Below are 25,000 nucleotides of genomic sequence, written 5' to 3' on the forward strand. Positions count from 1 at the left end.
TGATACTCTACTAACTCTACTAGTCAACCACAGCCAGTCCTGTCTGTTGGAGGGCAGCCATGCTGTCTTCATGCAAAGCAGCATGGAATTTCCCAGGCTACACCACCACCATACGTATACTCCACCCGAACCCCTTACATCAGGCCCACTACCTTTACTTACCAGTCCAGCCCCATACCCACACCAGCACCATGTTTCCACTACCCAAAGACAGTGTCCACCCCACTTACCCCATCCACCACCTACCCAGTAGTCCTCAGCCCCATCCCTGACACCACCAGCCCCAACACCAGTCTAGAGATCCTTTACCCTAACAACATGCCCCGTACTCTTACACATGTATTCACAACCCTAGTAGCATGACATTACACAGTTGCAACACATTTGCAAGAGTACTTCTACTTTATTCAACTGTGGACTCCCACCGACCCCACTGCTCTAAGTGTTGAATTAACACTGCAACATTGAACATTCTACCAGCCACACTGCATCAACTCCACCGCGCCAGCTCCAGACTCGTGGCTGTGTCAGCTTGCCGGGCTTTACCGCCTCCTCCTCCTTGGATGCCTGAGGTGAGACTGTGCAAACATTCACACCTGCGAGCGTTCGCCAGATAACCCACGCCCACGTGACAGCACTGTCTGTGCTTGTTTGAGGCTTGTTTCTCTCCTCTCCTCTCATATACTGTACTCTCCTCTCTTTACCTTTGTCCTCATCTCCTCTGTACTCTCCTCTTTCCCTTTGCCCACTTCTCCTCTTATTAACTGTACTCCCCTCTCCTCTGCATAACTCTCAATATCTTTCACTTTGCCCTATTCTCCTCTGCTCTCCTCTCCTCTACTCTACTTTACTCTCTTCTCCTCTACTTAGCCCTAATCTCTCCTCTCCTTTACTTAACTCTCTTCTACTCTACTCTTGTGCCCTTCTTCTCCTCTGTATCGACCATCCTTTCCTCTCTGTTCATTTTCTCTACTCCCTTGAACTCTTTTTCTCTCCTCTCCTTGTCCATCACCATTCTTCTCCTCTTTTGTTCAATTTCTCTACTGTCCTCTCCTCTTGCTCCTCTCTTCTCCTCTGCTCTCACCCCTGTCCTGTCCCATCCTTTCCTATTTTCTGTTCTTCTCTCTCTTCTTTCTCCCCTCTGCTCCTCTTTTCTCCTCTCCACCATGGGTTTAGCAGGACTGGTTCTAACCGGCTGTACCTCAGATTTCCCAGGAGTGAGGAGGAGGCACAAGAGCTAAATTAGCATTAGTAGCTAAAATACAACATTTTTTCTCGATTGCTTACACACAATTTTCGGAATAAGGTCTCGAATTCTCAAAACTCTACAAACAAATCCCCAAAACTCACACACAACGGGCAGAACTCCTCACTACCCCTGAAAAATGCACGTCTTGTCTCAAAACAATGTGCTCTCTTCTAAAAAGGCAATTTTGTTCTCAAATGACGCACACAAGCAGTCATTTTAATCCACACTAATATGAGCCATTGAACAATCATGGGCATATGGTAAAACATTATACTCAGCTTGACACACAGTAGAAACTTATTTTGTTCAGTGTTCCACTTACTGAAGAGGGTATCTTTCTGTTGTAAAACACAGAAATATTGTTTTCAGACTCAGAGTACACAGATGTGTGGCAAAAAATATATTTTACATATTTTTCTGACATCGAAAAAAATGCACTAATTTGCTGTAAAATATTGGGTAACCACATGAAAGTGATCTCTTGTATTACATATTTTGGGGATCAAAAACTAAACAAATGTGTGTTCTCACTGCATCCACTCATGTTTTCATCAACATCACATGCAAAGTGTGTCCTTATGGGGTGATGATTTCAGATTGTAAACAGATATGGAGAGAGTTTGCCCATGTGATGAGGAGGTGAACATAGTATGGCAGTTGATTTTAGTACTTTGAATGACATTGTGTTCCATGTGACAACCAGGAATTTTCTTCATGAAAATTGTGTCTAATCCAGAAAATGGTGTGTAGTGTTTTGAAAAGGGTATGTTTTAAAACTGAAATAGTGTAAAGAAGGAATTGTGTTTATTGTTCAGTGACATTAGTTAGGGGAGTTGGGAAATGGATGAGATGTTTCCAGAGTTGTGTGTGAAGTACCATAAACTGTGTGGAAGCAATCGAGAAAAACTGTAATGTGTGTGTGTGTGTGTGTGTGTGTGTGTGTGTGTGTGTGCGTGCGTGCGTGCATGCGTGCGTGCGTGCGTGCGTGCGTGCGTGCGTGCGTGCGTGCGTGCGTGCGTGCGTGCGTGCGTGCGTGCGTGCGTGCGTGCGTGCGAGTGGGGATTGAAGAGGACGTGTAAGAAATTATTCATAGGAGAATGCAGAATTAACTCAGAATTACTTGTCCTTCCTAGTTTCTCCAAACTAGTCTGTATGTACAGTATGTGTGTTTGTGTACAATGCAAGTACCGGTATGTGTGTATTTGTACAGTGTTCAGCGTGTCCAGACTTTTTAGAAGAGAGGAGGGTACAAGGACTCATCTGTGCGTGTTCTGTTGGCGAGCTTGGAATAATCAGAGGAATAAGCACTCTATCCCTTACGAACTTTGCAAAGTTACTGTGTGTGTGTGTGTGTGTGTGTGTGTGTGTGTGTGTGTGTGTGTGTGTGTGTGTGTGTGTGTGTGTGTGTGTGTGTGTGTGTGTGTGTGTGTGTGTGTGTGTATCTGAGCAGAGGATACTGCATTATTGCTGTAGACGGCTGCTTCCTCCAACAAGCAAGAAAAAAAAACCTGACAGATATTTGATTGGTTGCCAGAGAGTGAGTCATTGCAGGCAGCAAAAAAAATCAGACAGAGTGAATTTTCTCTCCTCTCCTTTTGAGAAGGTCGAGTTTGAGTTTCATACCAAATTAAATTTGTTTCGTCATCCCCATGCACAGGTCTGTGTAGTGAAGTCTCGACTGTCTTGGACACTCTATCTGCCCTGATCACCATTGAGGGGGACAGGGGTGGAGGGAGAGGGTGACTAAGTAAAAATGGAAGGTGAAAGAGACAACATGACTGATCTTGAACATTGATGACAAGGAATGCGGATCCATTCACTATCCAGCACCAATCTCTTTAAGCCCTTAAAGACATGACCCTTTTGCTAAGTTTGTCACAACTGGAATGGCAGTGACTATGTTATACCATAATGTGTTAGAAAAGTAAAGTGAGTAAACTTATTTTTTTCCAAAGTGAATGGTGAAGTGTTGCACACAAGCGATGTGAAACAAGCCTTATCCAAAACAAATGTCGGTGAAACATTGAGGACAGAGGTGTGAGTGTCGTCTGTGTGTCACTGTGCATGTGTACCTCCTACTACCTTTCAATCCAAACTATTGCCTCACCATAATCTACCTTCCAGCCAAGCCCACCACTCATATCCCAATCTGTCTCCTTCAAATATACAGCACCTCTACCCTATCCCCTTAAACCCAGCCATGTCCATCTAATATTCACCTGCCCCATATCACCAGAAGGTTTTTCTCTTTTCACCCCCCTGCGTCTACTTCAGAGTCAAAATAAATCGTTTGAGTCTTTTGACTCTGAGGAAGGCACAGAAATGCTGAAAAGTTACTCACTTTGTGCACTAAAATAAAAAAAACCTCCAAAACAGTATGCTGAGTGCTCCAGTCTTCCCTGGGTCTAGTGGTTGAGAAGCAGCCCAGTCTGTCCTGACTCACCTACCCCTATGTATGATATCCTTCTTCTTCAAATACCCCAGCTCACACCTACCCCCATGCCCCCACCCTCTTCTCTTCTCCTTCTAAGACCCGACCCACCGACCCCCACATACCCCCACAGGACTTTTCGCTTTGCACTGAAGCATGATAAATATTTCATAAAGTTCACGTTGCACTTTCCGCCACTCGAGAATGCCAGCCCGGAAGCAGGCTATTAATGTCATTAGAGAGGGCCTTCTGTAAACAGAGATAGAGTCCAAAGTAGACTGGAGCCCGCCGACCGCCTGCCAATCTGAACATTAGAAACACACACTAAAACACATACAGACAGTAGCCTCTGGGACTGTCACAGTAGCTATAGCAGTGTTTCCCACAGAAAATTTGGAAATTATGTGGGGCAGCCGGGGTTTTTTTTGTCCGGGGGGGGGGGGGGGGGGGGGGGGTCTTCTCACCGCGGGCCTTTTGGGGGGGGTATTCTTGCAGCGTAAATGCAAAACGGCAAAACAATGACTACAGTATGACATTGGTGCATGGAGAAACTGTAGGCCTGGGCCTATATTTCAGCCATTTATATTTTGAGAACTAAGGCTACTAAGATTTTACCCATGACTTGTATAATAGTAGTACATTGTCATTGTCAAAAAATGCAGTACAGTGAATAATTTCTGTTTACAACACAGTTTCATTCGTCCCTCATGCAGGGGTCTGGGAAACAATAATAAAACAAAATAGGAGCAGAGATAAGAATGTAAGAGCACTGTGAAATTGTTAACGCATAGACAAAAAGGGTCTTAGAGGGTAGGCTATGCCTTTTCCCCCACACATATCTGTAGGCGTACACATTCTACATGAGGGGTGCTGGTCACAGGGCCAGTTTTTTTCCAAATTCCTCCCATTAAAAGGGCTGAACAACATATTACACATTTATGTCTATATTCACATTCATTACACATTAATTTCTATATGCAGCCTGATGTCTCCTCTGCTGTGTCAATGAAGGTCTGTCACCAAACTCATTACAACTGTAAAACAAAGCCTAGGGAGTGTTAGTAAACTCATCCAGAATGGCCCTTCTCTGAAGGTTAACTACAACAACTTGACTAGGCTTCTGATCCCTCTCTCTTTCAAGCACTTGTGGTTCTCTCTATAGCAGGGGTGCCCAACCTGTTTTAAACCAAGATCTACTTTTGAAGTTGATGGTCTGCCGTGACCTACCAAGTCAAATTTAAGGATGTCAGTATGAAAATTTAAGACCACCATTTATTAATCACCATTATTATGAACAAAATGTTTTTAGCAGGCTACTATGGCCGTATCTTTTCAGTGTGTTTTTAAAGTGTGTTGAATAGCCTATCTTTACAAAGCAATGCAGCACTGATAGTATAGTATGCAGAGATAATTTCAGTCATACACAAGTCATAAACAACTGAAACAATTTCAAAATGATAAACATTTGGTATATAAAAGGCACATAGGCCCTATTTCTAAAATATGATGAAGCATTATCATGCCTTCAGTGGTATAGGCTACAAATTAAAAAGGGCTCAGAAATTCACCGTTTGTTATGGGTAAATAGTAGAGAGAGAGAGAGAGAGAGAGAGAGAGAGAGAGAGAGAGAGAGAGAGAGAGAGAGAGAGAGAGAGAGAACGAGAGAGAGAGAGAGAACGAGAGAGAGAGAGAACGAGAGAGAGAGAGAACTAACTCATTGGATTGGTTAACACCCCTGTTAAGAGTGACTTCTTCTATGAAGGTTTTTTTCCAGCTCTCTGGGGCAGTAGCACAGCAAAGGCTTTCTATTGTGAGTTTGGCCAATCGTTTTGTCCACAACTGAAGCAAGAAACAGCACAAATTGAAGTGAATTCCATACATGTCAACAACTAACATTTCCCTTACACGCGGCACGCGATGTAAACGCAGTTAGCGATGATGCATGCGACTAGCGATTTGGACGAAGATCCTCGCATATCGGCGTGTCATAACGCATCGTTGCGCACATGTTCTGTTACTCACCCGATGTTACATGTGTGCACACATGAATCAACTGTAATACCTTTACGGTCACTTTCCCCTCATTCTCGTGGGACTAGCCTACTTATCTAACCAATACAGAGTCTATAGGATGTATTTACTCCAGGAGGAAAATGCGAAGGAAATTCTAAATCGTAATTCAAAACGTTTTTAAAAAAAACGGATATCTTTTAAAAAAAAAAAAAAAAAAAAAAGTTAATTTTTTTTTTTTTTTTTTTTTACATTTTCGTAAACTATGGCGGCCAAATTTAAACTATGGCGGGCCGCCATAGTTTCCTCAATGTATGGGAAACACTGTATAGATCACTACAGATTACTGGATTTCACACACTGGACTGAAGACCACTAATCTGGATATTAGAAGTACAAACTAAAACACATACAGTAGCCTCTTGATCTGTCACAGTAGCCATAGATCTAGGGCTGTCCTAAACGATTATTTTTCTCCCGATTAAAAAAAAAAAGAAGAAAGAAACCGTTAAAATTAGGTCCTTGAGCTCCCAATGAGATTTAAATCATGATAGTAGCTTATTTACTGCGAGATATACGTTCAATTCATACGTGCAGTGCCATTTTAGGTTTCAATAAAGTTTAATAAAGCATTAGAAAAGTAATAAAAAAAGCACTGAATTAAACGAAACGATTTGTCGACTATGAAAATTCTTTCCGAATATTTTTTATAGTCGATTAGTCACGATTAGTCGATTAATCGTCCCAGTCCTACATAGATCATTACAGATTTTCACACATGGGGACTGGATTTCACACATAGGGACAGGGATCTAGCTAATAAAATGTGTCTCTGGGACGGCAGTATACTAACTACATAGCTACAATGACTACTGATTGCTGGATTTCACACATATGTTGAACATATTGAAGATTTTTTTCATTGGGTTGTCTATTAAATTTTAGATGATTATATTTAGATTTTCCTGTCAACAAATGCACAACCCATGCTGTGGCTTTCCATTTAGTCAAAGAAAATAAAATGTGCCTTACATGCTCTCGCCTCTGACTACTGTATAGCTACTGTAAAACATCCTCAAAAAAGCTTTGAAGGTTCTTCAGTGTGCCAAGAAATGTGTGCCTTTATTATGCCAAAGGTGGCTGCAAAAATCATAGTAAATCATTCTGAAATTCATATGAACGTTCTAAAACACCTAGAGTCGCTTATATTTAAAGCACGTTTTGTTAAAAACGAAAATTCGGGGGAAGCGTAATGAACTTGGCATGCCTAAGTTACCACCTGCATTCTATTCTCCGCTCAACTGTCATTCGTCTGAATTCAGCGCGAACAGATAGGCACGCCTATTTAAACATCTGCATCTCATTCTCCGCGGTGCTGTTATTCCGTGGAATTTCAGCGCACCGAAAATTGGAGCGGCCCTTAATTAACAGCATTTATTCTCTGCTCATCTGTCTCCAGTCAGAAATGTTCTTTCTCGTTTGCACCCACCACCTCCCCGTTTGCCTCCCTTCCACAGCTGTTCGATCAATTCGCCAAACGTCTTGCCCCAGCTTCCTATCCAGTTCACCTTGCTCCATTGCTCTCTGACCATCATCGGCCGCAGGGTGTCCGCTCAGACCACGCTCATATCTGCAGGCGCAGATACTACTCGAGCTCTCAGTGACGCCCCGTACTTCCAAGCTCGAGAATATTTACGGCATAGACATCTCTCGGCCTTGGCAGCACTTCAGCACCACGGCCAGCGATCTTGATGCGTAATCTATCTCAGCTTCGAGTGCAGTGGTCCACGCGGACCCCGCAAAGCACTTTGATGATCGGTCCACCGCATGGACTACTGCTCTCCTGTGACAGCCGCATGATCACAAGAAGTCCGTTCTCCAGCGAGAACAAACATGTATGCTGCATACTGTACATGCTTAATCCAAATTTCAGATTGTGAACTAATGAAAGGACATTATTTGATTGTTTATGTCAGTGGTTCTGGCCCACTGGTGGGCGGTTTATATGATGCATGGTTAATTGGTTTATACATTTCATTGGTTTAAAACTGCCCATCTAAACCTGGCCAGTGGGTTTTAGTAGGATCATTTAACACTTCAGACTCTGAATGACATTTTCCTCTCTTACGTCAAGATTGTAAGACATTTGTCATTATACAGTTCTATGCACAATTAAATTACTATTCAGTCAGGATAGGAAAAACTAACACTCCAGTGTACAATCCATGTGTTTATGGACCACAGATTTCAGGACAACTTGACAGATCATTATTATTTTTATTTCATGGATCAAATAAATTCAAAGGTTTTCTTGCAATTGATTGCTCTGGTCTCTCTGGCATTTAGACGCAGGAAACAAAAACAGCAAGCAGTCCACGTGCATATCTTTCATAAATCACCGCTGCCCTTTTGGAAATGATCTGAGCTTATCTTCCGCACTCTAATCTAGCCCACAGCAAAGTCCATACACACACATGCACGCACGCACGCACGCACACGCACACAAAATGCAATTTACTGAAAGACTAGCAGGGTGGAATCGTCAGCCTTCATTCCCATGGCACAGTGTGTTACAGGTGAACACGATAATACAGATTGATGCAGTGAGGCAATGGACACCATGGGAAAGAGAGAGAGAGAGAGAGAGAGAGAGAGAGAGAGAGAGAGAGAGAGAGAGAGAGAGAGAGAGAGAGAGAGAATGCAAATTGGCGCAGTGTGTGAGGAACACACCAATAAAACTGGTGCAGTGTTCAAATCAGTGTGTGTGTGTGTGTGTGTGTGTGTGTGTGTGTGTGTGTGTGTGTGTGTGTGTGTGTGTGTGTGTGTGTGTCTTGAGGAGGTGGGGGGTCCTTCATAATACAGATTGGTGCAATGTTAAGGGAACACAATCATACAGATTGGCGCAGTGAACCACAGTGTGCAGTGTGTGTGTGTGTATGTGCGTGTGCGTGTGCGTGTGCGTGCGTGCGTGTGCGTGCGTGCGTGCGTGCGTGCGTGCGTGTCAGGGGAAATAAATGTTGGGAAGCTGCTGAAAGCTGATCTATCTCCTTGCCTGCCTGCACTCTGTTCTGTATCAGGACAATATACTCTGCTCATCTCCTCTTCAGGCACCCCCAAGACACACACACATGCATGCACATACACGTACATGCGCCCGCAAACCCACACACACACACACACACACACACACACAAGCGCATGCTGGCACACACAACCAGAACCACAAGCATGCACACACACACACACACACACACACACACACACACACACACACACACACACACACACACACACACACACACACACACACACACACACACACACACACACACACACCTCTGTCCATGTCCACCCTCTGTCTTCCCACAAAATCCCAGATACTGACAAAGAGGCACTTAACCCCAGAGCACCTATGCAAAGTAGCCTGTACATGGAGTATATGACTGTTTTACTGCTATATATCATGTGTGGTCTTTATTGTAGGCTTGTATTGTAAGATCAGATGGGGGCAATAGATTGATTTGTTCTTCGACAATGCATTTGTGTTTCTTGGACTGTTTCACTGAAGACAGTTTGTACAGAGTATTGCGGATTTCAAAAGGAATATTGTCAGTATTCGGTTTATAACAAGTCCTGAAACATTTCGTTTATGTGCGTGGAACAGCGTTTCCGGGACAAGACCACATTTGGAATTAATACTGGTTCAGAGTTGTAGCTCGTGCACAATACGAATACTGCCAGCAATCTGTTTAAAATAGGACATTTCCTCACTGTTATTGTGTGGATTGTTTCCCTGTTACATGTCTTCCATAAATTTCACTTAACTGTTGTATTGATCTTTATGTCCTGCATATGCGGTTCACACTAAAAACTATTTTGAAGCCTTCACATGAGGATAGTACAAGACCGCTGACAGAGGATGAGGCAATGTGGAGGGAATCTTCCTGCCCCCGTGGCTCCGTGTCTCAGCATGAACTTGGGTGCATGAGGCAGAGAACACAGTACACACAGCACTTTGCATCCACCCTCCCATCCATCTACACACACACACACAAACACACAAACACACACACACACACACACACACACACACACACACACACACCCTCCCATCCTCTACACACATACACACACACACATAAACAAATACACAAACACACACACACACACACACACACACACACACACACACACACACACACACACACACACACAGCACGCCGCATGAGCAGAGAGCAGAGAGGGTATCGTTGGGGTGAGAGTGGGAGCATCCTGCCTCGGGGATGTCAATGTGGAAAACCTGTCTGGGCTTGGCAAGCAAGCGCAACGAACACACACACACGTACACTATGCACACACACGTCTTAGAACTGCATCGTGTAACCTCACGCGTGAAATATGGAAATTTTGCGCCTGAGTGCATATCCCTACTGACAATTATGGGCAAAAAAAGCAGATCAAATTCCACGCCCCGGTCGCACTCGGGACTCGTTTTACCCCGCACACACAATCATACATTCTGTTCTGGGGACAGTTTTACTGTCAGCCTCTTCTTGCACAAGCCCTATGGCAGTAGGGAAGTATTTGTGCTCATGGAAGATGAGAACAGTCTTGCTTTAATCTGTAAAGTTGTTTCGCTTCACGCGCCAAAGTGCCGGGTAGAGAGAGGTACAGTATATTGATCTTGGACGAGGACCCGGCCCAACCCGGCAATCATCACATCACACAGAGTGGAGAACACATAAATAAGTGTCACTACGCAGCCACTATGGGTTGTCACTTTGCCGCCATGATAAATGGAGTCACCTGACATGAACTGTTTAAATGAACAAATATGTAAAATGCAATCTGAGAACTGGCCCACGTCAACACAGTGAAACAAAAAAATTAGGTATAAAGTGTAAAGGTACTTCATAGCAATGTCTTTACGTAGGGGCAGACATGGTTCAATCAGGAGGTTGCAAATTCAAATCCCAGATTATCCATGGTTGAAATGGTCTAGAGCCTAATCTCACATTGCTCCAGGGAATGTACCAATACCCTGTACCTAAGTAACTGTAAGTCCCCTTTTCATATAAAAGCTTGATGAAACTGATAAAGGCTCTTGCAGCCAATACATCTGTCTAATCCTGTAATGGATGAACAATAAAGAAAAGGAAAGAAAAGAAAAGAAAAGAAAGAAGAAACTGAGTGCGGTCCATTTCCTACATTATATGAAAGCCTCGCCTATCAGTATTAAGGGCTGTAATGATATGTAATGAATAGGTACTAAGGCTGTAACGATATTGTATCGAACCGAGAAATCGCGATACACAAAGTCACAATACTGTATCGTGATACAGGGAGGCAGTATCGTGATACGCCCAGCAGTCCAGAAAACAACCACATGATATGAATTGATGGTGCTTCCAAGCTTTAAATCATCATCATTATTATATTTAAACTTTTTAAAATGTTGTAACTTATTCTACCTATAAAATATCACAGTTTTTATACACAATTTTATTTTACAATGTTGGCTATGTGAAATCGTGGGGCATATTGAACCGTAGGTCATAAATCGTGATACGAACCGAATTGTGAGTTGAGTGTATCGTTACAGCCCTAATAGGCACCCACCTTTCATGACAAACTTGTGTGGCACTGAGACAAAACATGACAGTTAAAGGGACAGTTTGGTCAATTTCAACATGCAGTTGTAATGCTTACACTACCCTGGACTTGTCAGTACCTGAGATTTGTTTTCCTTCCTCTTCAGCCGTTTCCGAGATCCTGGTCATTGTAATGGGGGCAGCTCTTTGTTTACATTTCAAAAAAACATTTTTATTTATTCCCAAAAACATCCAAAAGGTTATAAAACATCAGCAGACAACTAGCAAACAGCGGTACCTTTTGGGAAAATATTTGGAGTTGGCCTATGTTTCATTTTTTAAAAATGTAAACAAACGCTGCCCCCATTAGAATTGCTCATATCTCGGGAAGGGCTGAGCCGAAAAATGTGGCATCACCAGGTACTGACAAGTCAAGGGTAGCGTGAGCAATACAACTGCATGTTGAAATTGACCAAACTGTCCCTTTAAATACTCTTCATACAGGAGCGTGCTGTGGTTGCAGACTTTCTTTGTCATCTGGCCTGACGTGAACTCTTGAATGTCTAGTGCCTTTAGTCTGATAACGAGAGTCAACAGCCACTTCAAACGACTGACAACACTGGATATCACCGTGGCTTTACAGCTGAGAAGGGGACAAGGTTGAAAAAACACCGGCAGCAACTGTACGTCTGAGTCTCTGTCTGAGTAATTGTCTACTTGAAGCCCTTGCACCGTGCCAGTTAGTATCGAGTGTTAATTCAACACTTCGAGAGTAAGATCAACTAAAAGAGAGTTAAATTTGGTTCTCTATGTCTTAGATTAACATGGCAAAATGTACTGCATGTATACAGAACACAGCATGCAGACGATGTATTACACACTCACCTGGACTCTGCACAACATTTACGGTGCCATCCAGCGGGGCAACCTATGGGGACAGAACAAAGGCAATTAGTTAAAGATACTGTACTCTAGGGCAGTGTTTCCCAACCAGGGGTACGTGTACCACTAGGGGTACGCAGGCACACCTCAGGGGGTACGCGGAAAATTTTAATAATAATAACAAACATATTGAGTATAGTCACATTTGTATAAAGAGCATGAGTGAGAGGGGTACTTATCATATGACAAAATGGCTTAGGGCGTACGCAGGGCAAAAAAGGTTGGGAAACACTGCTCTAGGGCAGTAATTCCCAACCAGGGGTATGTGGACCATTAGGGGTACACGAGCACACTTCAGCAGGTACGTAGAAAATATTGGGCCTAACAAATGTATGAAAGTGTCATTATGAGATAGAGGATGATTATAAAGAGCATGACTGAGTCATGGTGTGACAAAAAGGCTTGGGGGGTACCTAACACAGAAAAGGTTGGGAGACACTACTCTAGGGTGCACAATACTTGGCCTGGTTAACACCAGATGATCACACAAGCCAGTTAGTTTGGAGGCTACCAGTGCAATTTCTCGTAAGAAAGGTGTGGTTTGTGATTGCCCATGGCCATTTATTGGGCTTTACGAATGTGTGATTTGGCATATAGGTAGGCCCTAGCCAATCAAGTCAGTTGTATATATTCAAGGCAGGGGGTCAGGATTTGGCTGATTAGCTTCGCTGATTAGCAAGGCACTTCCTTGTCGCAATTCCGCCACCACTTCGCTCAAAGAGGGTGGACGCGATTGGTGTGTGCGTGAGTTTAGTGTTGGGCACACATACCTATACAGGTGTGTGGTTGGGCACCTCCATGCATCCAATGCCCGTCTTCCATATATCTTTCTGGTCAATCGTAAGTCAGTCATTAACGTGGCACGTAATTGGCTGAGTAAACTGGTGACGGAAACGACTCCATCTTTGAAGCCGAAAAATTCAGGGGGTCAGGATTTGGCTGATTAGCTTCACCGATTAGCAAGGCACTTCCTCGTCGCAATTCCGCCACCACTTCGCTCAAAGAGGGTGGACGCGATTGGTGGGTGCGCGAGTTTAGTGTTGGGCACACATACCTATACAGGTGTGTGGTTGGGCACCTCCATGCATCCAATGCCCGTCTTCCATATATCTTTCTGGTCAATCGTAAGTCAGTCATTAACGTGGCACGTAAGGCTTGTAGCAACCCAATGTAAGTAGGCTGCCGGATGTGAGTGCCCGGATATCCGCCCGAGTATTTGCATGCATTTGCATTCATTTCCACCATCAGGAATGCTTTGCGGTACCACAGCTACCCTATGTGAGTCGCGCTGTGTCGCCTGACTGTCCCTTCTATAATATGACACCGTAACAACTCGGCCTCGGTCCCCGCCGCAAATATCCACCACACCACCACGGGTCCTCTGGTGTTGTGGCCGTTTTAGGATCTTTTTTTCATATCCAATACTTGCACATTAAGAGTGGCAATTCCATCATGGATGTTTAAACGATAGCCTATGTGCGAATGCAGTCATGTTGAATTTAGGGTGGCCAAACCATGCCATGTCATGAAGACGTGCATCACATTATTTAAACAGCTCGTGTAAACAGTTATCCTGAGTGCCCGTGTCTTTTTGGAGATCGGAGGCATGATGAGCAAAGGGAGAGAAATTAGTTGTGCGCGCGCGCACACACATCTGCTCAATATCCACCAGACACGAAGTTACTGGCTCCAATATTTCAGCGTCCCGTTTGATTCTGTACTGACACTTATAATTTACGTAGCACAGTCAAATGAAGGCTATGTCTAAATTATAGGCTGCTGTAGTCTCCAATGTGCCTAGTTTCGCGTGTTGTTGGCATCACCAAATAATCTGCACAATATGCGGCATAACTTTTCGAGTGCTACATTTAGACCGGGTAAGTATCGAGCATGGTCTGTCCCTTCAATAATATTAAGAGTGTCCCGTAACAACTCGGTCTCGGCCCCCGCCGCAAGTATCCTCCACCACGAAGGTCCTCTGATGTTTTAGGACCGTTTTAAGATATTTTCATATAATACAGCGTGCGCGCGCTTCTCTGACTATAGACACGGAGGGAGAATGGCTCCAATATTTATATTCAGCGCCCAGTTTAATTCTGCACTGACACTTTTAAATGTAGGCTACGTGGCACAATCAAATGAGTAGGCTATATCTAAATGTACTAGGCAGGCTCTAGTCACCAATCTGGCTTTGTTGTTTCGGCATCACCAATAATAATCGCGTGTTGTTTTTGCACCACCAAATAATAACTACACAATATGCGGCATAGCTGCTGTTTTCTAACTCAGAGAGAAGGCTATGCCCAGGTATTCTTTTAACTTGTAGGATATCCTGATGTTATGTTTCACTAATGTAAGGAGTAAAACTCAGAAACTTCCCGAGAGCTACATTTAGACTGGGTAAACTCGTGACTTTAATGCCTTCCGAAACGGGCTATTCCAGTGTCTGTGACAGTGCATCTATTTTAGGCGATAGTCTTGTGCAAAACTTTTTATTTAACATTGCGAATGGGCAGGATGATTTGCCTACACACGCACGTGCTTCAGAGCAGCTAGAATTGTGCAAGGTGACTGCTGCAGTTTTCAGCTCAGTCCTCCTGGATAATAAAAACAAAATAATGCTGACGAGAAAGTCACGCCGTTATCTTCTGATGGATTCCCTTTGGGTGCCCGATTGAGACAGTTTAATTTTCACACCCAAATCAATTCGGTTTTAAGTTATAATTTAATTGTATTTCTTTTTATTATTATTATTTTGATGTTATTGGTCACCGGGCCTATTCTTTTGATTGGGAGATCAAGGAACTCTCTGGTGTCGCCGAAACGGCGATGTGCTGTGGGCTCTTTACGCACGGCACCTATGTCCCTTCCATCTTCAGTCAGACTCAAATCGGACCGAAATCAAGTAGCTGAGGTTAAACTGTCGTAAATACACGACCGAACTCGAGTAGCTGAGGTAAAATAGACGTAAATACTCGGGCGGATATCCGGGCACTCACATCCGGCAGCCTACTTACATTGGGTTGCTACAGGGCTGAGTAAACTGGTGACGGAAACGACTCCATCTTTGAAGCCGAAAAATTTGTTCAATTTTGGCTGAATTCACTAGCCTAGAATTTCCCATTGCAATGACTGGAGACGGGACTTATTCACTCTCTCCAGTTCTTATACTACCGCCATGATTCAAGCAAACTGTTCGACTTCCCACCCTCTCTCTAGTTGGCTCCCTAGCTTAGGGTAGCTGCCATGATGTCTTTCAGATCGGAAATGATTGTGCAAAGCAGCATGGATTCACACATTCACACACAACACATTCACTTTCCAGACAGGGAAAGGCTATGTAAATGAAGTCCACACTGCCGTTGTTTTGGGCAATATGAAGCAGAATAGCGGGCCAGATTAGTGGGGTGATGTTTTACACCACACTCACTTGCAATCTAATCTGTGAACCTTCCATCAGGTGTGGAACCTACCGGTATTGGGTCAAGTGGACATACATACAGTCATGGGGCAATGACCCCTAGCACCAAGTAGGAACATATTAGACAGAATAGCAGTAGAGATTACGTAGTTATATAAATTGTACAACACATTCACCTTTTATGGGAAACTGCCACGACCAAGTATTAAACAACTGTTTCTCAATGGAGGCAAGGTCATTGCTTGAGTTGTACTCTATTGCGTATAGTTTAATCCCAGCATTGCCCAATAGTCCTCATGCTTTTACATCCGATGAGAGAGAGAGAGACAGAGAGAGAGAGAAGGAGAGAGAGAGAGAGAGAGAGAGAGAGAGAGAGAGAGAGAGAGAGAGAGAGAGAAAGAGACTGCATGGCAGGTGGCACATTCTATCACATTCTTCCGCAGCTGACCTGAAGTCTTTCACACCCAGAGCATTCGCCTGGCTCAGCTAAGTCATGGCATTGCATGATGGGCACACACACACATAAACACACCCATCTCTCTCTCTCTCTCTCTCTCTCTCTCTCTCTCTCTCTCTCTCTCTCTCTCTCTCTCTCTCTCTCTCTCTCTCTCTCTCTCTCTCTCTCTCTCTCTCTCTCTCTCTCTCACACACACACACACACACACCACACACACACACACACACACACACACACACACACACACACACACACACAGACACTGACATGAAGCACACGCACACATGCATGCACGCACGCCCCCACGCACACACACACACAGACACTGACATGAACCATACGCACACATGCATGCACGCACGCCCCCACACACACACACACACGCACGCACACACGCGCACACACCCCCCCGTGGTCCTTGGAGAGTTGCTGGTGCTGACGTGCTTCAGGCCTACTCCGGTGTGGTGTCAGCTGTGTTCTATTTGGGCTGTCAGTCTGAGGGGCTCATGGCTGGACCTGCCAGGGCCTAAGGGACCGCTCCAGTTAATGACAGGAAAAATTCCCCTTTACGACGTGTGGTAGCCTGGGAGCTGCTTTAATACTAAAAATGCCCAAACGGAGATGAAAGACTGGCTTCACTGGCCCCCCGGGTATAACTTCTAGTGATGGGGTGCTTGTCATTTTATTGACTTGTGTTGTGTGAATAGAGGAAATGACAGTGTCTGGACTCACTTTTGTTCTCAACTACAGTAGGCTACTACTACAGTCTGCTCTCTGACAATTGCCTTTTAATAGAATGCAGGAGGCATCACCCCTGCCGGCACAGTGCAGAATAATTTACCAATCGTAGTGTGAAGGTTTTACATTAAGAGGAGAATAACTTACCAATCATAATGAGACAGCTTTAAACACACACATCGTCGGTGGGTGAAATTGCATATGTTTTCTGTCACTGCTTTGAAGCACTGACATGCTTTGCCACAAACTAATTTACAAGCCTTAATCCAAAAAGTGGAGGCACTTCAGAAATTGTGAATTTAAAAAGCCAGTTTTAAAACATTCAATCCATAGATGCGATGGGGAATTGTGCAAAGACAGAAACAGCTGTGAAAACCCAAGTAGCCCTAAGCAACATTGAAAATCCAAGCATGAACACAGCAGGGGGTTGCCAATAACTGAAACCATGACAGGACAGGTAACAACAGGGCTGGACTGGAATCAGGGAAAAGCCGGGCCACTTTTGGGCACCTACCAGACCATCACACAGCCCCCTTGGCTTTCTGATTTGATTTGAAATTGTATTCTATGATGCATATTGTGATTAGCTCCGTCCTCAGTCCGCTGTCTATATTACTGTAAAGATCCCTACTGAATTGAGGGGAGGTATCTAAGGTAGACAAACAAACTGACTAACTACTGGAAAACAACAGCATTGGCCCAGTGGTGTAGTCTACGTAGAACGCAGGTAGGCCTATACGGAGTATACCCACTTCTAAATTTTAGGGGCTTCAGTACACCCACTTCAAATGGATTGATCCATTGTTTAGAATAGCATAAATATATACAGTATACCCACTTCAAAAAATGCTGGAATATACAGTATACCCACTTCAAAAAAGTAGACTACGCCGCTGCATTGGCCCCTGAAGACTGTCTGCCCACTGGGAAAATGCACTTTATGACAGATTACCAGCCCAGCCCTGGATAACAAGAGAATCAGTTACCTGCCAGTAGGCCTATATAAAAAGAAAAAAACTGAATCAGATCCTGACATGAGCTATGGTGGTGATTATCAGTCAATTACTTTAAATTAGTAGAACTGCAATAAATTATAACTGTTGTGGAGAAAAAAAACATCATTCATTTGTCTATCCAAACCAAATGATTTCGAGTTATAGACTACTTTCAAGTAGGTCCTAAAAAGCCATTAGATATTCCCAAGGTAAAAAGTAGTCTATGTTTTGGATAAAAGGTTTTGGTAGGGCCTACATTGTATTTCAATGATATGTCTACTGTAGGTTACATGCTTTGCCTTACATTTAATTAGTCCAACATTGAAAGCCTGCAGTCACCAACGTAATTTTGTCTTATTTTAAAGAACTTCGAGCTGGGTATTTGGCTTCTCTAAAGTATAACCGAGGTGCTTACTACACACTGTATTTAGTGTCCTAATAGCCTGCTGAATAAAGAGCACAAAGATTCGTTCACTTTCACCTCACAACTATTAATTACAGAACACACACATTCAGAGATACCCACCTCTCCTGACACGAACACTGAGCTGTAATAAACAAGCAACCGCAGAAATATCCATCTACACGTCCCGGTGCCCATCCTGGAGTTCGCATTGCCCGCTCCTCAACACTTTACCCTCATAGCTTTCCAGTGTCTCTCCTTCGTACACTTCACAGACTGAGACCGCTTTCTTCAGACTGTAGGGTTCTAGGCGTCACTGCGGCTCGCCTCGACCAACACAACAGAGTGGCAAAAGATTCAGAGCGTCCCACTGAGGTGAACTAAGTTACTGAAAATGTTAAGAGTAAAGCTAGTAGGCTACTCCGTTCTCGGGTGCCATGAGAGCGCTTTCCCTCCGTCCATATATTCTCCTCAGTCGCGAGGAAGTGACAGCCAGAGATACAATTGAACCTTGCCTTGCGCTCGCGACGCGCTCGCTCTGCACTGGACCAGCAGCCCTCCCGCCTCCTTCAACTGTATACGTCTAACCAGGTCTAACCTACATGACAGGAATAAACGCTCTCAGAATACGTACGCTACCTCCTTGGCGCATATAGGGCAGTTCCAACGAAGTTTCAGCGTCTAACAATAAAATTGTAGACTAATAATTTATCACAGTCGGTGGCGATCTGATGCGCCCTCCAGCCGTCACTTCACTGTTCACAATACCCTGCTGCTGCGAAAGAGAAGACAAAGAGGCTGTCCTGACTTCGGTATAGTTTTCCCTTGCTAAATTACTGGGCACGTGAATGTGGATTATTAATGGCGTGTGTGTTACAGCACTGTCAGAGTTGTTAAAGGTTAAGGTGCGCCCAACAAAGATAATCAACTCAGCAACTATGTTCATTTAGATAAGATACGCACCTGCAAATACAACATTGCGTGACCCATCATAAGACAATTAGTTTACACCGCTTTCTTGACAAAAGCAAATACATGTCAGGGAAGGTATGATGACAGCATTCACCGACTTGTCAACAAGTTTGAGAGCGAGAAAATATAGGCCTAAGTCGTTCTATCAAGCAGTCGGCGAAGCATGCACCAACAACTCTCTCACGATTTTAACAACCAACTAGATTTTCCAGTGTTTCTTTGGTCTCCAAAAATACCCTCGAGCCTAAGCGAGGAGGATAAAGTCAGCTTTTCCTGACAAAAAGTCGCTATACTTGGTACCAAGGGAGACGGTGATTTGTATCTTTTTAATTCTGTTGATAAGTTGACGTTTTGATGCTTTGTATTGAAACAGCTGTGTATTTTTCCAAGTTGTAAATCTCGTTATTATCAGCCATCAAAGGATTTCCAGCACATGAGGGAGAGGCATTTCTATAATCGGCCCCCGAAAGGAGTGGCATGGTTACTTGGCACTTCACCCAAATGGTCCTTTTCAAAATGTCATGTTTTTTGACACTGGCATTGACTTGGACAGCTTGACACCCAAAGGTCATTCATGCCCCAACTCAAAGCAATTGACACTTTTGGCTCTTATACAGGTTTAGGCCTTACAAATGGCACGCTTGTGTAATGCGTAAACACCATGTCATCATGAACAAGTAGGCTACCCTATATTGAAAGATGAAAAAAATTAAATTATCATGATCCCGAACTCACCTTTCTTTGCAGCATACCAGGAATCTTCACTATACTATATAATAAAGTATGTTTGTATTCCTATTAGTCAAAGCAAAGCTACCCATGCTGCTACTGAGCTGGTAAGTTAAGTGCATAATTAGGGCCTGTCCTGATATGCTGAGATAGAACTTCCTTTGGAGTCTAGACGCGGAGATCAGCAAGGATAAAAGGGAGCAGGAAACTGCTGACAATCCTGACATGAAAGGCCTGAAGTTAATTAATGTGGAATACTTTGGAAAACTTGGATACTTTCCATTTTTATTGCTCACAGTAATAATTGTTTGCTTTTTCGCTTTAATGAGCCTTAAGCACAGAGTATCTCTCATGATACCCAACAAAGTATTGCCATTGGTCAGTTTGCCTGCTTTCTAGTTATAAGTCATAGTGGTAGCAGTGTTTAAAAATGACATAAAACAAATTGTACTTAAAATGCTTCATCTACCTAAATAATTATATAACTATGACGCCAACGGTCACCTTTTCCATGAATAGACACGGAATGTCTGACATAACTTAATAAATTGGAACACCACTGCCGATAGCACACCATGCAGCTTGTACAAAATTGCTCATTTATGCAAAATAAGAACGCTGAGCTCTCCTAAAATAGAGTACAATCTGCAGACAAAGTCTCCTTTAAATAGCTTTAATAGATTCCTGGAGATGTTAACCATTTTTCTGTATAACAAACGTATTAAGGATATGGGAATTGTAGTGGCCTGTCAACATGAACTGTGTTACTATGGAGAGAGAGAGGAGACATAAAAATACAATTATTCCATGACCGTTAACATGCTCTATACATGGACTGAATACTGTATGTTAACAGCTTTCACGCCACTACATATTTTGGGATGTATCCATCAACACAAGCTTGACAAGATAAAACTCGGAACGACAAGGCCACAGGCCGCTGATTTTTATTGGCTTTCAGCTTGGCCTCCACTCCAAACACGAGTCTCGCCTTTGTTTCCTGGCAGGTGATGGCCCATTTCAATTTGCCCAAATAATGGAATGAGTACAGGGATGGTGTGTAACTGCTTAGAAAAATCAGCCGCCTGGTGGAAAACATCCAGAGAAAACGGACCCAGAGCAGATTGATCGTGGACGCTATGCTACTGGCTCTCTCCATTCAGAATTACAAGTCATTAGGCTGTACCATTAACCTTCAGAGAGCGCTTCCAAGAGGTTGGGGACTAGAATTAAAATGACACAGCACAACAACAAATCACACCGAATAGGGGCTGGCAAGCAAGAGCTTCCTTGCCAAGTGTGCATTCTGCATAGTGACTGGAGCAGAATAAGAGACAGCAAATGAATTCAAAGCTGTTTACTGTGATGACCCACAACTGCAGTCCCCCCATTACAGTAATGTTCCAGAGTACCATAGTCCAGTGGTTCCCAACCTATGGGTCGGGACCCCCCTTATGGGTCGCCAAAGATCCACAGGGGGTCGCGGAGCCCTCTTGATTTCAAGGGGTTTCGTTTTAAATATATATAGCCCATGTTGAATAAAAGACAAAGCATTGAACTAATAAATGCATAGAAGCAACAAATTGTAAGTGCTACATTAAACATTTATTCTATATTTGACCAAAGACGAATTGAGGAATAAAATAACTAAAATTAGTTTTCGCAGGAAACAGAGGGCATCTTGTGACTCCGTCTCGTGAGGGCGCTCGCGTGGTTGGGTCACCAAAGCTTACAATAGTAAAAACATGGGTCCCTTAAGAAAAAGGTTGGGAACCACTGCCATAGTCCATCAGACTGCCAGGGGCACTCTCTCTATTGCCACAGGGTTGCACCAGCCCCTGAAGATGTGAAAAAATGACAGTTCTCTCCACAGCCAATCGCCAGGGGAGTTGTGGAGACCAATGGACCAATGACATTCGTTTGTAAGGCAGAGCCTAGTCTTTTTTACAATGCCTGTTGCATTACAGTGTTACAAGTGTTCCTTGACTGTAGTCCAAGAGATGGGTCCATTTCAACTCGAACAAAAGAAAAAAAAAAGAAACGGGGAGAGAGATTTCCTTCTTAGATTTCCTTCTTGATTCCTGGGAATCGCTTGAGGAGCGAGTTGGCTTGATTAGGGGAGAGGCGTCCTCCTTGAGTGGCATGCTGGGCTGCTTTTAGCTTGGCATCCCTCTGAAACAGGTCAAAACAGCAACAGTTAATTTGGGCATTTACAAGTGCAGATGCATACATTCTTCCAGTCATATCCGGAACTCAGCAGGAGTACATGTAAAAAGGTAGGGGATTAGGAAAGATATGTTGCAACATACCAGTGGGCTATAATAATCACCACTAAAAACAAACACACACGCGCACACAAACACACACATACACACACACACAATAAATACATGCACAGATGGACTGAGAGTCAAAACACACCAACACACGATGGACAGATAGACTGTCAAACACACACACACACACACACACACACACACACACACACACACACACACACACACACACACACACACACACACACACACACACACACACACAGCTTGGCTATTTTTATAACCAAACAAGATGTCTGCAAAACATGACGTGACAGATGTGCTATCAAAGGAATGCAATGGCAGTCAGTCAGTCAGTCAGGGCGTTCTGTGTTTAGGCAGTTTAACCCAGGAAGGGAGCCCAAGCAAAACACTCACTCACACACTCACACACACACACACACACACACACACACACACACACACACACACACACACACACACAGTGGTCACAAAGGGGGGCTCTGGAAGGAGCGCGGGAATGGCGGAAAAGAAAAGCATAACACACACATGGAGAAGACCCAACAGGAAACAGCATGGGCAAAGAGGGCAGAGCATGTTTTAGTATGATTGCTTCCTGGGCAGAAAATTACCGCGGTCCAAGCAGAGCCATTTAACCCTGGTCCACACCCCCCCCCCCACACACACACAACTCTGTAAGGAAGTCAGGGAGGAAAAAGGGAAAAATATACAATGTCTGCACTAATATAGACAATTACTGTGGTTGATGCGGTAAAAAGCATTTACACCCATATCCACTGCCCCCGACAAAGCCTTGTGTGGAAGTCCGTGAGGAAGGGGGGAAAAATAACACTTAATTCTACACTAATTTAGTGGCCAATCAGTCAGGGAGGGGCTACACAAACAGCTTCCTGCTTACAGTATGTGTGTGTGTGTGTGTGTGTGTGTGTGTGTGTGTGTGTGTGTGTGTGTGTGTGTGTGTGTGTGTGTGTGTGTGTGTGTGTGTGTGTGTGTGTGTGTACCCAAATCTGTGTTTCTGAGTTTGTTTGTAGAGCTGCAGCGCTTCATTTCATATGTACTCCCATTAAAGATGTGTGTGTGCGTGTGCGTGTGTTGAAGTGTACATGTATAACTGTACCTGAGCTTTCTCCACGCATGTGTAGAATTTGCTGATCTCACCGGAGCAGAGGGTGTTGTTGAACTCATTTTTCTTCCAACAAGCCATTAGTATTGACATCTCTGTGATGCAAGTGGCCTCTATGAAAATAGCACACACCTTAGTAAAGAACCTGTAGGCATTTCACTTTCCACAATCAGGAAAGGACTGAAAATACAAACTAATACAGTCTACAGAAAATCCATATCTTGTGAGTTGTGACATTTTTAAATTAAATTAAGGGGGAAAATCCAGCATAAAATCCGAAGACAAGTAGGCTAGTGGACGATAAGATAAAGGAGGGTGCTGTGTTCCATTCCAAGTCATCCAACTAGCATATCTCTAACATGTTTTATATACACAATTTAAATTGTGTTAATCTTTTATACATTTCTACAACTTGGACTCATATATTCTAACGGCACCGGTCCGGGTGTAATACACGTAGCCCAATGCTATGAGCGAACTTTGTTCAAAGGTTGCGACGGCACCTCTGCTGTAAAACAATTATGTAGTAACCTATCAGGTAGATTAAACAACGATACATAATAGCTTTCAACGGTTTATGATATAAAACAGCTCTTACCCCCTTTTCGCATTTTGCGATTTGCTACTTCGTCCTTGAGGACGAGAGGCTTGTTTGGCTTGAGGACAGGCTTGCCATTCTCTCGACTCAACAACCGAGCGAGCTTCTCGCTGACATCGGTGACACTTTTGGACGCCATTATTTCGATAAAGTTGCAGAATTATACAAAAGTAGATGTTTTAAAACCTCTCCGCAACTCACTTCATATAGTGTCAAACAACAGTAACATGTTTCCTAACACACGCAGGGCGCCGCCATTTTCTGTCCCGTAAAGAAGAAGCGCCACTGTCGTAAATGAAAGTGGTTGCTATAGGAACAAGAATACGACGTCGCAAATAAACAGTTCAGGCTTTCTCAGAAGAAATTCCATTCTCACCAGACCACACATCATGGTAGGCAACACAAAAACATGGCATAATTAAATACCGTGATAGGTACCATTCACTGATGCCAATATCAACTCTTATGTTGTATATTTAATTCGAGCATTGAGGCTACCACAGATTGTATAGGAAGATTCTAAAGGGGCTGTGAGGCTACATTGTTTTTTTTGTGCAATTCCAGTAGGCCCCCTATGTCCATTGGAATTAGCCTGATAATAAGCCCTGCTCTTTATTTGGCTTAGAACTAAGCTATTGTATTTTGAATAGTTAATTCAGTGTGTTTCTTTTTGTTTGTTTGTGCAAATTAAGGGAGTTTGGAGGAAACACTTTTTTTAGACAGTAAAGAATGTTCCTTTCTGTTTTTTAAGTAGGCCTATATGCAGCATAAAATATGATACTCTTTACACCAGACATTCCATTGGCTGAACTGAATGAGTCACAGGCAGACAAGGCAGCTAGACATCACACACTTCGTCTTCAGGTGATATCTCTTCCATGCAGGCACTGGTGCTAACTCTGTTTTGTCTCAGGATAGTCAGCCTCATGTCTTGATCTGAACACAGGACTGGATAACAATCTGAATACAATAACAGTTTCAATGTTTTAAAGGCAAAACTGTGGAAGTGGTCACGCTGGTGGAAGTTTGCAATTCAGACAGGTT

At 43.5% G+C, this 25,000-nt stretch overlaps 2 protein-coding genes and 1 long non-coding RNA gene across 3 annotated transcripts in view; all 3 read right to left on the bottom strand.

The window, feature by feature from the left end:
• si:ch211-51a6.2 (neurotrypsin) overlaps nt 1-19,008 on the bottom strand; it is a 53,122-nt gene extending 34,114 nt beyond the window's left edge. The window contains exons 1-2 of the mRNA XM_063191918.1: nt 18,361-19,008; nt 12,167-12,209 (exon numbers count right to left, since the gene is read on the bottom strand). Of these exons, the coding sequence (XP_063047988.1) occupies nt 12,167-12,209; nt 18,361-18,435 (118 nt within the window). The 5' untranslated portion in view covers nt 18,436-19,008. The remainder of the gene's footprint in view (nt 1-12,166; nt 12,210-18,360) is intronic.
• A 1,430-nt stretch (nt 19,009-20,438) lies between these two features.
• On the bottom strand, nt 20,439-24,329 carry chchd1 (coiled-coil-helix-coiled-coil-helix domain containing 1). Its single transcript, XM_063192237.1, has 3 exons — nt 23,957-24,329; nt 23,353-23,471; nt 20,439-22,110 (listed from the first exon to the last, which is right to left on the bottom strand). The coding sequence occupies exons 1-3, from the start codon at nt 24,093-24,095 to the stop codon at nt 22,000-22,002; spliced, it is 369 nt and encodes a 122-aa protein (XP_063048307.1). The 5' UTR covers nt 24,096-24,329; the 3' UTR covers nt 20,439-21,999.
• LOC134441833 (uncharacterized) overlaps nt 20,439-25,000 on the bottom strand; it is a 93,265-nt gene continuing 88,703 nt past the window's right edge. The window contains exon 2 of the long non-coding RNA XR_010033212.1: nt 20,439-21,371. This is a non-coding gene — a long non-coding RNA (uncharacterized LOC134441833). The remainder of the gene's footprint in view (nt 21,372-25,000) is intronic.

Source organism: Engraulis encrasicolus, chromosome 24 (genome assembly GCF_034702125.1).
Source record: "Engraulis encrasicolus isolate BLACKSEA-1 chromosome 24, IST_EnEncr_1.0, whole genome shotgun sequence".
NCBI classification, from domain to species: domain Eukaryota; kingdom Metazoa; phylum Chordata; class Actinopteri; order Clupeiformes; family Engraulidae; genus Engraulis; species Engraulis encrasicolus.